The following is an 11876-nucleotide window of genomic DNA, read 5'->3' on the forward strand; positions in this document are numbered from 1 at the left end:
CAAGCAACGAAACTAGCTGCTGGACACAAATGTTTTTGTTCTCATTATTAGGGGTTTAAGCCTGAAGGGCTGAAACCCTGTTGTTTTTGTATGAATTTATTAATTTTTCTTCAGAAATGTTTCTGCAAATTCCCGTAAGATGGCACATCACATGAAATTTTCATCAGTGATTGCAAGTTGTGTGGGAACGCTGCTCGTCAAATATGACCCCAATCGGCCAGATGGCCCTAATTATAGCGCCCAAAAATTAAGTATTGGAAAGGCCACGCCCCTCACACCATTAGTCCAGTTACCTTGAAATCCGACTTACAGTTCCATGCTCCATGAGCATGTCCCTGAAATGTTTATCAAATTGGTCAACAGGAAGCAACGGTGTCACCAAAGGAGGGCGTAGCCCGGTGGAGATTTGGATGTAAATGTATGAGCATCTGTTCGATTGTCATAAAACATGTTGAATATTTTCAGTGGAGGTGTTGTTAACTGTGAAAGATCTTGATCCAAGCTAGTGTTCAAGTTTTTATTGCTGGCTTGAACCCCAGAGTTGCTGCTTGCGGCTTCATTTCTTCTTCTTCCTTTCTTGATATTTTTCTCTGCTGAAAATGTTTGAGCAGCAAAAACTGTAAGAAACTCACAAAAATTGGCAGGTGGGTTTCAAATTCCACCCACTTCCCAGGCACAAAAAGTGTCACTCAAGGTGGTGCTCTAACAATCAAGTTAATGATTTTGCAAACCGCTTGGCTTAGGGTGCTATCACACCTGCCCTGTTTGGTTTGGTTCAATCGAACTCAAGTTTGTTTGCCCCTTACGTGCGGTTCCTTTGGGCAGATGCAAACACAGCAATCACACTCGCTTCACACCAAAACAACCTGACCAAGGCGTTCTTGAAGAGTTGGTCTCGGTCCAGTTACAAACAAAGTTTGGTGCTGTTTGTTTGTGGTGAGAACGTGTTCCGACCTCAGTCAGATTAAATAAATAGTTTCTTAATTTCTTATGTTCTTGGGTATTTTTTGTTATGTACAGATATGCACTGATGACTGGTGGGCAATATGTATGTTGATGTATCCAGTGTCAGTTCTCTGATCATGAGATGAGGGTCTGCCCATTGGTCCGACAGCCCATTGGTCCGACAGCCCATTGGTCCGACCATATTAAACCCATTGTTCTGAAGTCCTGTTGTACCGAAATCATCATGATGCCCTGTGGTTAAGGTCTGGTTAGGTTTAGGCACAAAAACCTCTTGGTTAGGGTCAGGAAAAGATCATGGTGTGGGTTAAAATGAAAAAGAAAGTGGCAAACACATAAGCCGTGAGCCTGCTCCACCTCAAGCCTTTCCCAGCTGACCCAGAGCCGGTCGCGGCGCAACATCAAGGCAGAAATACGCCCGCCGGGAGCCATTCAGCAGCGCGGAGAGCTCCCCACACAATCCGGAGCCCAGAGTTAATAACAGGAGGTTATGGTGTTTCACTCTCTTCTCTCTATGGCACTTGTATCTCGACCAGTAGCCTACTTTTGTTGCATTTGCTGATCTTCTATGGTACACAAATACAGTATAGCCTCGTATAATCACATATCGGAACAACGGGACATCGGACTAATGGGATGTCGGACCAATGGGCTGTCGGACCAATGACATGGACCCCCTCATAATAGTGTGCACTGGAGCCCATTGTAACCACTTTATGCCACTGGCCAGGAGCCATGTCTTCCTGGTGGTGCAGTGCTGGGAATACAGAGGTTTAAGGTTCGAAGCCCTAGGTGGGCATGAAATAAAAATTCTATACAAATTCAATACATTTTCACTGAAGGTCAAAGTCACATCAAATGTTTTGCTTATTGTCAGTTGAAAAAGACACAAGCATTCAAATGATTGCAGTTTGCTCCGACCCTGATAAATGCCTCTTGCAGTATTAATACTTATTTAATTTCTTTTTAACCCAGAATAGTGACCGTTCCCTTTTTTACTTGTAGACCTTTTCCACTCCAGACACTTAAAGACCTTTGGCTGAAGGAGTAAAGCGAGATTTATACTTCTGTGTTAAATTGACAGCGTAACTACGATGTAGGCTCAGCGCTGACACAGACCCTACACCGTAGCCTGACATGCACCTCCCCAGTAACTACACATCGTGGTGACGCAGACCTCCTGTCTGTTTCTGTCAGCTGAAACCTTTTCCCTCAGTGGAAACTAAGCTTTTGTTTAATTTCACAGTTAAGAAACAACAAAATGTGAAGACAATAAAGCCTTCACAAAAATAGCATATTACGTCTTGTGTGTGATTTATCCTGGCTTCATAGTTGAGGAATGCTTCGCTCGTTGCTAGACTAATTCACACAATGTGAAATACCATAGGCTTGTGCTAATAACGTTAGTGTGATTTATTTGTTTGGAAAAGGTGTTTAGTATAAGACAGCTGTTCTGTTGGTGAATCTTGTGAGTTGTAATGGGGCTGAATTTTATAATGTTGCCTCTGTTAAATGTTGCTGTTGTCCCTGGTTTCATATGAGAAGAGGAAAAGTCTGCTAGCCGCTAGGATAATTTATAAAATATAAAATGCCATAGGCTTGTGCTAATAGTGTTAGCATGTTGTATTGGTGGGGAAAATGTGTCCAGATAAAGACAAGTGTTTGTCTGTAAATGCTGCGAGTTATAGTGAAGCTGATTTGTGTACTTGTGTTTGAAAGTGTCTCTATTAAGCCATGTTTAATGTGTGTTTGGAATCAACTAAACTTTACAACACTTCACAGAAACCTTGTTGCCAGCCAGTGTTTTGGAGGTGTAACTGCAGAGTGACACAGACACACCACCACACAGGTATAAATGCTCACAACGGCGTAGGCGACGTGCATAGGCTACCGCATAGGGTCTGCACAGAGCTGACACACAAGTATAAATCCCGCTTTACTCAACACCCTGGAAATCTTATCTGAAATCACAGTCACATGGAAACAACCAGTCAGTCCTAATCCCCCCACACTGGTAATACAATGATACCGATGGTTAATAGTGGGGCAGCTGTGGCTGTGTAGGTAGAGTGGGTCATCTCTTTCCAGTGGTTCCTGCCCACATGCCAAAGTGTCCTTGAGCAACACACTGAATTGTGGTAGCTTGTGTAATACCTGTGTGAGTGTGTGTGTGAATGGGTGAATGAAATGTGCTTTGGATAAAACTTTGATATAAATATTTAAATGCATGTTGTCCACAGAGCCCACGGGAGAAGTGGTCTGCAATGTATCATGAAGTCAACCCAAGCTGTGAAAACTGTAATGCTGCCTCACTGTGTACTGTTTATTGTAACCATGTCTTTGTCTCCATCTGTCTGTGTCTCCGTCTGTCTGTGTCTTCGTCTGTCTGTCTCAGGCATGTTCTTGGCTGATTTACTTGAGAAATACTTCATCTCACCTTCTTTCGCAACTGTGCTCCGATTGGGTCGTGTTGGACGTATGCTCCCTCTCATTCGCTTTAGCAGGGGTATCCGGAAGCTGTTATTAGCCTTCATGATGTCACTTCCTGCCTTCATCAACATTGGCCTCCTCCTCTTCATTATCATGTTCACCTCCTCTCTCTTTGGCATGTTTAACTTTGCCTACGTGAGGAGAGGGGCAGCGATTGATGACATGACGAACTTTGAAACGTTTTGGAACAGCATGAGTTGTTTGTTTGTGATGACCACGACAGCGTCATGGGGTGGTCTGCTGCTTCCATTGATGACCACGCCGCCAGACTGTGACCCCTACATGGAGCACCCAGGATCCACAGTCAAAGGGGACTGCTGCAACACAACAGTTGCCATCATCTTCTTCGTCATCCACATCACCCTGTCCTTTCTGCTGGTGGTCCACCTGTTTGTCGCTGTCGTCCTGGAGACCCTCAAGTCAGAGGCCGGTGAGCCACTGAGTGACGATGAACTCCAGATGTTTTATGAAACCTGGAGAAAGTTTGACCCCGAAGCCTCGCAGTTCATATCCTACAGGTGAGTCCAAACTACTACTATGGTTAAATGTGATAAGCCCAAAGGACTGGATGGAGGCCATCGTCAAAACATGCTCACATGTGCAGCGCACACTATCAGGTTATGGAAAAAGTATTTCCTGTTGTAGGGATGAATAATGTCGTGTATTAAGGGTTATCATGTCCACCTCATCAGAAACTGGCGAGGTATTAAGAGGAATATTGGATTTCTCCGCAACGCTAATTTTTTAGCGCATTAGCTTACGTTAGCTTCGATAGCAAAACAAACTGGAGGAAACTGTTCAAGTGTCTGACACTTGAACAAAGACTATCATCAGTCTTTGAGACTGGCAAAGTGTCCTGTGACAAGAGCATACGGGTCGGCCAGTCTGGTCCCATTGGTCAGTGTTTACTTGTATAAGTAATACTCACGGTCTCGGAGAGTGAATGACCTGACACGGTGTGTTCTTAAATTCAGTCTGACGCGCCACACTACAATGAGAGCCCTATTGGTCGAAGAAACACAGCGTTATATTTAATAATCATAATATTAATAATAATAATACATTTTATTTAAAGCAGCTGTACGGAACTTTTTACCATTAATAAAACTGCCCCTCATTCGTATCACCCCTCCCTGAATATCTGCGTATTTATTTGAACTGAACAGCGACAAAAAAAGCCTTTCTCTATATGGCTATTTAGCGTAGCCTCACTCGGGTCGGACACACAGCGGAAGTCAGCAAACCAGAATACGGCACCTGAGGTGGAAGAGATTCTAACACCGATTAAACCACAGAAGAAGGAGCCGTGTTTACAGTGTTCTTCAAGTAAGCAGTACGCAACGGGCATTGCTGAACACATAACACCTAACAGTTTTACCAGAGATGTATCAATGAGGACTTGGTTGTACTTTTGCTGTCATGGCGGATAACGAAGGAGCATCATGTAAAATTATCTGTGACTGTGACCATGAACACAAATATACAGCAGGCAGATGTCCTCAGTTTATAAGAAATTCAGAGTTACACCAGAACATTTATGAACAGGTCTTACTTTACTATTAACGTGTGTGTGACGTTAGCATGTTAGCATGTTTCCACTAATTATTTGGACTGACCTAACGTTAGTAGCGTTAGCTTTGCAGGCGAAGGCTGCAGGTAACAGCTTTGCTGTGTTAGGATTATGTTATGTCTTCACTGTGTATCTTCACATAAAAGAATACTCCGACGATTTGGGAGGTATGCCCTTTCTCTATCATTTTCATATTGAGACAAAATGATCGATATCTTTTTTGTGTCTGTGCGTCCAGTGGCTGGGTCTCAGCGGTTAGCATTGCGCTTATAGGGGGTCAGTACGTCCTGCGCTGTGATCCGCGGAGGGATACACCGGTGAGCAGGCACAGACGTAGCTTGTAAACAAAACTCAGCTGTTTATTTAGCCTAGCGATATCACCGGATTTTAGGAGCTGCAATGGACGACTTTGAACGCGATTTTGAAGAGTTTCTTGTAGCGGACACAGATCCAGAGCCATACCTGTTTGAGCCGGAGTACACAGATGAGGAACTCCCATGTGTTGGATGCTGAGCCGGCGAGAAGAAAGGCTGAATCCTCCGCTCCCTCGGTGCTACCATCGTTGGGGAGATATATCATCAGGAGGAAAACCGCCGCAGAGAGTGCATCACAAGGAATGAAAACTTTGCAGCAATCACTAATCCTAGCGTGATTGAAACTTTTTTTCATATTCCTAAGATGAACTGGAAAATACACCCAGGCCTGCAGGAGCTGATGGACAACTTTCAGTCAGGTGAGTAATATCGTCCGTGTCGTCTCTTTGGTTGCTTTTACCGAGGGACCTAGCGTACCTGTCCCAGAGCAGCTGTTGCTCACTGGTGTGGCCCTCTGCGCAAGATGCACTGACCCCCTACAAGTGCCATGCTCACCGCTGTCTCAATATGAAAATGATAGAGAAAGGGCATAACTCCCAAATCATCGGAGTATTCTTTTCACATAATACTGCGGACTCAGCAGATGACTTGTTAACTGTTTATTCCTCCTTACACCGAACATACACGGCTGCTTCTCATTGTTTCCAGTAGCACAACAACGGTTACTACATTACCCAGAATAACTTGAGGCTCACACTACTACTGTAGCTGTAGTAGCTCAAAATATACCACAGATTACATTAGATCAGAACAGAAACACAACAGGAGAATTTACTGAGTAATTTTGCTGTTTCCACTAATTACTTGGACTGACCTGACGTTAGTTAATCCTCTCGCTCTCCAAAACAAATGCATGCGGTAATTGCCGGCTGCAGGCTGTGGGTGTCATACTGCTTCGACCAAAGGGGCGCTATAATCAACGAAAACGAAAAGTTCCGCACAGCTGCTTTAAATGATATGTACTGAAATTTCTACATATGAATTAACCAACAGTTAAAGGAGAAGTCCAGTATTTTGCACTTTGAGCCCCATCTCTGAGTTGTTCATGATGAAATAAAGTGGCTAAGACCAAAATTGTGACGATGGCTCCTTTTCGGAGAATTTGGCTTTCCCCTGCCTGGCTTAACACTGCTGCCTATGGCCATGTGTGAACCTGTCCTAAACCACCCTAAACGTTCGTTTTCAAAGCCATGAAACTCACCGAGTGGTCAGTGGTGTTTGTTGATGTTCTGACATAAAAATCGTAGCAAACTGTGGTTTCCGTGATGATTTATTTGACATTATGTCTAATCCACTGATTTTCTATAGAAGCCTCATTGCCGTTTGTAGTAATCCGCCACCGGAAACAGAAAGGGGGTTGTTTACGACAAGGTTGTAGTCATTGTAGTCTTTAGCTCAACGAAAGTGCCGGTTCGACAGTGCTGTGTGCGCTCCTGGAGGAAGAACGAAGTTTTGTAATAAGTTTAAACACCTGCACAATGGATTACTCGCTTGTAAACAACCTTTGCGGTACGATGCCTTTGAACACAACGCCAACCTTCTTCTTCTGCTTCTTCTCTGTGTCCCATTACATTGCAATGGTTTCCTGCTGGTTGGCGACACCCACGTAAAGGAGCATTATCGCCATCAAGTGGGCTGGAGTGTGTAACGTTTCAGGGTCAAACGAACGATCAAGCGGAAGTTTACACACAGGTGTGAGGCAGCTGAAAAAACAGTTCCACAATCCAGATGAAGAGCGAAAACATGGATGGAAACCACAGTTTGCTACGATTTTTATGTCAGAACATCAACGAACACCACTGACCACTCAGTGAGTTTCATGGCTTTGAAAACGAACGTTTAGGGTGGTTTTAGGACATGTTTACACATGGCCATAGGCAGCAGTGTTAAGCCAGGCAGGGGAAAGCCAAATTCTCCGAAAAGGAGCAATCTGTTTGCATCCAGCTAAGCCCCGCCCACCAAAAAACATCATACTGTTGTTTACTAACAGTAAAAGGGTCTGTTGGGTTCTAATGGATTGTACAGTAGAGTCATATTCATGAGTACAGATCTGTTCTGTGTTCCACAGTAAGCTGTCAGATTTCTGCGACTCTCTGAAGGATCCTCTGAGGATTCCAAAACCAAACTCCATTAAACTAATCCACATGGATCTGCCTCTTATGCCTGGAGACAAAATCCACTGTGTGGATGTCCTTTTCGCACTCTCCACGCAGGTAACATCACCTGATAAATCATCATTAATATTATTATTATTATTATTATTATTATTATTACTGTTGTTGTTGTTATTAATGTTATTATTATTCTGTATGCGTGCAGGTGTTAGGTTACTCTGGACAGGCGGACACTCTGAAAGCCAGAATTGAGGAAGAGTTCGTAGACAACCCATCCAAGGTTCTATTCTATTCTATTCTATTCTATTCTATTCTATTCTATTCTATTCTATTCTATCCATTTGAATTGTGTACTGTTCTGTAGCTGTTAGCAGATATCTTAACTGAACCTCAGAGTCTGACCCCACACATCCTACTTGTGCATGTAGAGGGTGTTGTAATTTGCTCAGTCAAGAATTATGATAATGAGTTTAGATCTGTCGTCACAGTCAGGACAGTTTTATGTTTATTTTCTGTATGATCACAAAAATCAATTTCAATCCCTGCAGCTCTGAATTTTGTCTATTAGGCAGAAAATCAGGTGTCAGGTCTGAAGTTTTTAGGAGACAGTTTCAGGGGAGACAAAGACATCCAGGCATGACTTTATCTGGAAAACCGTTCGAGAAGAACAGTGTTAATTCTGACTGCTATTTTGCAAAAATGTTTATTTGTTCTAGTCACGTTTTTGTCATATTTATCCTTCATAGTTTTAGTTGATGAAAATTCACGACATTTTAGTCATTATGTTTTTTATCTTCAAACTTATCCAGTTTAGTTTATCAGAAATTAGAATCAAGGGGTATAATAATTTCTGAACACTTACAAACTGTCATTTCTCTGGCAGAGTTTGACACGTTTAAATGTTGATTTACGAGCACACACTTGCTGATCGTCGTTTGAAAAGCTCGACATTTCTCTATTTAGGCTTTCAAAAACTTTGACACCACAGATATCTAATCTGAGACAACTATTTGTCCCCAGGTTCACTGTAAACTGTGACTTATTGATCTCACTGTTAAGAGGCAGTAAAATAACTTCATTAAAGCCTGAATTCTTTCTTCATCTGCAACATGTTAGTCTGGAGGTTTAAACTCGTGTCCTTTCACAGAGTCGGTGATTCAAACTAAACTTTCATCTCTGTCAGAGAAAACTGATCTGAGTTCAGACTGTTAACTTACAGCACAGCTACACTCACAGATAACTGAGCCTCCTACCTGCCTGTCAAACACCATCAATCCATAAACCTTTTCCCAAACAGTGAGGACTGAGTGGAGTACTGTGGGGTCACAAAGTCCGGCGGCCGGTGGCTGCTTGCTCCGCTGCCATTCAGCAGCTAACAAGCGGAGCTAGCTGCTAACAGCCAGCGCTGCAACTAACAAACTCCACAAATCCATTCAGCAACTCCACCATCCAGTCAGACACACACAGCTGACTATTTGCTGTTGAATTACAGCTCACAGCTGACACTGCTCCAGTGTGAATGTTTTTGCTAGTGAAACATCCTGGTGCAGACTATTTACTGGAGTTCACCAGCCTGTCGCTCATGCTGTATTTGAAGATAATTGTAAGCACGGCTGGCACGGTTTTTAATATCAAGATCTATTTTTAACACGTCATCGTCTCATTTTTGTCATGGAAAAAAGGTAACTGACAAAAAAACGTTGCCATAGTTTTCAAAATAAACACACGAAGAAACATCATTATCACGTCCCCCCACCTTCTGACACCAAACCTGCACCGCCCTTAACATACAGTTATTGATTATCATTACCTCCAGGTGTCGCATGAACCAATCAGCAGCACCCTGCAGAGGAAACAGGAAGACGTGGCGGCAGCAGTGATCCAGAGAGCGTACAGGAAACACATTCTGCAGCACAGAGGTGCAGAGGAGCCGGCGGTGGAGTCTGTGAACGGGGGTGGTGGTGTTTCAGGTGGAGCCTTACAGTAAGTCTCTCCCCCACGCTGTTCTGACGTCCTGCCAGATGAGAACCTGAGGCAGTCTATCATCAGTCTGGACCGCACCTGTGGACCGAGCTCTTAGGTCAGAGACAGCACAACTGGAGTTAAAGTTTGCTGCGGACAGCTTCGTTCTGTGCTCTACTTCTGTCTCTAAGAAAAGTTTTTATTACTGCGTTGTTAATTCCTGTGTGTCCTAACAGAGCTCAGTCTGTGCTGAGACATCCCAGGTGATGTTAAACTTCACAATCAACTACTAATCCAGGTTACTATAACATGTACACAACATTTATTATTAATATATCTCAAAAATGTATGATTGTAGATGCTTGGTCCAGGACCAGGTGATATCAGAAAAAATTCTGACACTGATCAGCATCTCTGTTGATCCCACATTCTTTGTTTTCTGCCTTTTTGTTTCCACACTGCTTACTCACGTAATTACACTCTGGAGGGAAGAAAGATTACAGATGTTTCTTAAAAAGATGCATTTATACTTTTTCCAGTGTCAGGGATTGACCTCCTCCTGATGTTTGATGTCACTAAAAACAACTCAGAGCTCTTATTATGAGCCAGAATTAAAAATATTTCCAAGTATTCAGTGAGACAGAAAGATGCATCTTTTACACCTGAACAAGAAAAACGTTTGTTTTATTGTTTCATTTGTTGGAATCAGTCTGTTTTACAGCAGACTGATTAAAAAACACACGTCATTTGACAGTGCTAGTACCATGAAAGGTTTCCTCACAACACCTGGACTTTATTTTGAAAATAACAAAACTTTACTCTTAAAATATTATGACTTTATTCTGGAAATATGATGACTCCACTCTGAAAATATTTCCCCTTCATACTGGAAATATTACAACTTTGCTCTGGAAATAAGATTTTATTCTGAAAATATTACAACCTTATTATGGAGATATTATGAATTTATTCAGAATATATTATGACGATACTCTGGAGGAATTGAAACTTTTAAGATTTTTTTTATTTTAAACTAACTGCACAAAAAAAGGAACAGTAGCATTAATTGTAACATCAGCATATCAAACTAACATCATTATTAAAGTAATGTAAGCATTAAAAAAAACAAACAAGCATTTCTTTTGAAAGTGATGTTGGCGGGAAGAAAACTAACAGTAATTCAATAATATAAGCATTAAAAATGGAAATTAACATTAAAAATAAAATGTTAGCACAGGTATCGGCAACCTTAGCCTCATTTCCACCAAACACTTTGGGTATTGTACCTTTGGAACCAACAGTAACCCTTCAGACATGGTACCTAGACCCTGGTGTTTCCTCCACAAACAGTACTCTTAAATGTGGTTGTTGTCACTCACTGCTCCGTCCAGCACTCACTGTATTTCCTCATCACCGGTGACACAGAGTCTGCACCTCGTTTATTGTCCACAGAACGAGGCTGCACGCCAGGCTTTGAATGAATGTAGGTATTGCCCATCTCCAGAATGCAGGAAATCACATCTACCACATCCAAAATTTTCTGGGGGAGGACCGCCAGACCCCCACTATACCACCATTATCTCTCTGTATGGTATTTGTATGTAAGGTATTAGGCCCTATCCATCTCCAGCAGGCGCCCCAGAAATCCGTTAGGATGCGGGGGAGGTTTTTTGAAAAGTTGACAGCCCTGCAGTTTACCAATAAAACTCTCCACAGTATGAACACTGATATATGATATATACCTGGATTAAACACCTGAGTGGTTCCTTTCTTATTAAAGTAGCTCCCAGTGAGGCCACCAGCATATTAATTGTCTCTAGCTGATTGATTGATTGATTATAGGTTATTAACGTCATGCTCTGACAATGTTTAACACGTGATTTAGCCAGATATCCTTGCACTACTGTCAGAGTATCATGCAGAAACCCTGTGTCCCCAAGTAAGAGATGAACAACTGAGCACTTCTTTTATAGTTTTTTATTTGATCTTTTTTACTGTATCTTGTTGTAGCCACAGTGTTGGTATATCGATGCTGTTTCTCTTTATATATAACTTCACACATTACACAAACTCAATAAATGGAGCTCAAAACATTTAATGTTGTCTGATCTTTATTTTACGACTCTAGTCAAGATATTTATAATTATGATTTTGTCTAATCATTTGATTAACTTTCATTGTATATTACAGAATTGTTTGATTTTGTGATCTACGGATACATTGCTGCTTGATTTTTTTTAACTGTCTCGCAAGGTGTCCTTGAGTGTCCTGAAAGGCGCCTATAAATATGATGCATTATTATTACTATTACTATTATTATTATTATAACAGAATTTTTACAATTGACATTTTCTGCAAAAATATTGTTTCTGTTACAAAAGTTGTACATTACCTTCTAATAAC

The 11876-nt window shown here is 41.9% G+C and overlaps 1 protein-coding gene across 2 annotated transcripts in view; it reads left to right on the forward strand.

The window, feature by feature from the left end:
* Positions 1–11566, forward strand: part of LOC125887262 (sodium channel protein type 4 subunit alpha B-like) — a 34433-nt gene extending 22867 nt beyond the window's left edge. For both annotated transcript variants that reach the window (XM_049573952.1, XM_049573951.1), the window contains exons 14-17: positions 3359–3971; positions 7466–7610; positions 7717–7791; positions 9328–11566. In XM_049573952.1, coding sequence (XP_049429909.1) covers positions 3359–3971; positions 7466–7610; positions 7717–7791; positions 9328–9498 — 1004 coding nt within the window. In that variant the 3' untranslated portion in view covers positions 9499–11566. The remainder of the gene's footprint in view (positions 1–3358; positions 3972–7465; positions 7611–7716; positions 7792–9327) is intronic.
* The last annotated feature ends 310 nt before the right edge of the window (positions 11567–11876 follow it).

This window comes from Epinephelus fuscoguttatus, linkage group LG4 (genome assembly GCF_011397635.1).
Source record: "Epinephelus fuscoguttatus linkage group LG4, E.fuscoguttatus.final_Chr_v1".
In the NCBI taxonomy this organism is placed as follows: Eukaryota; Metazoa; Chordata; class Actinopteri; order Perciformes; family Serranidae; genus Epinephelus; species Epinephelus fuscoguttatus.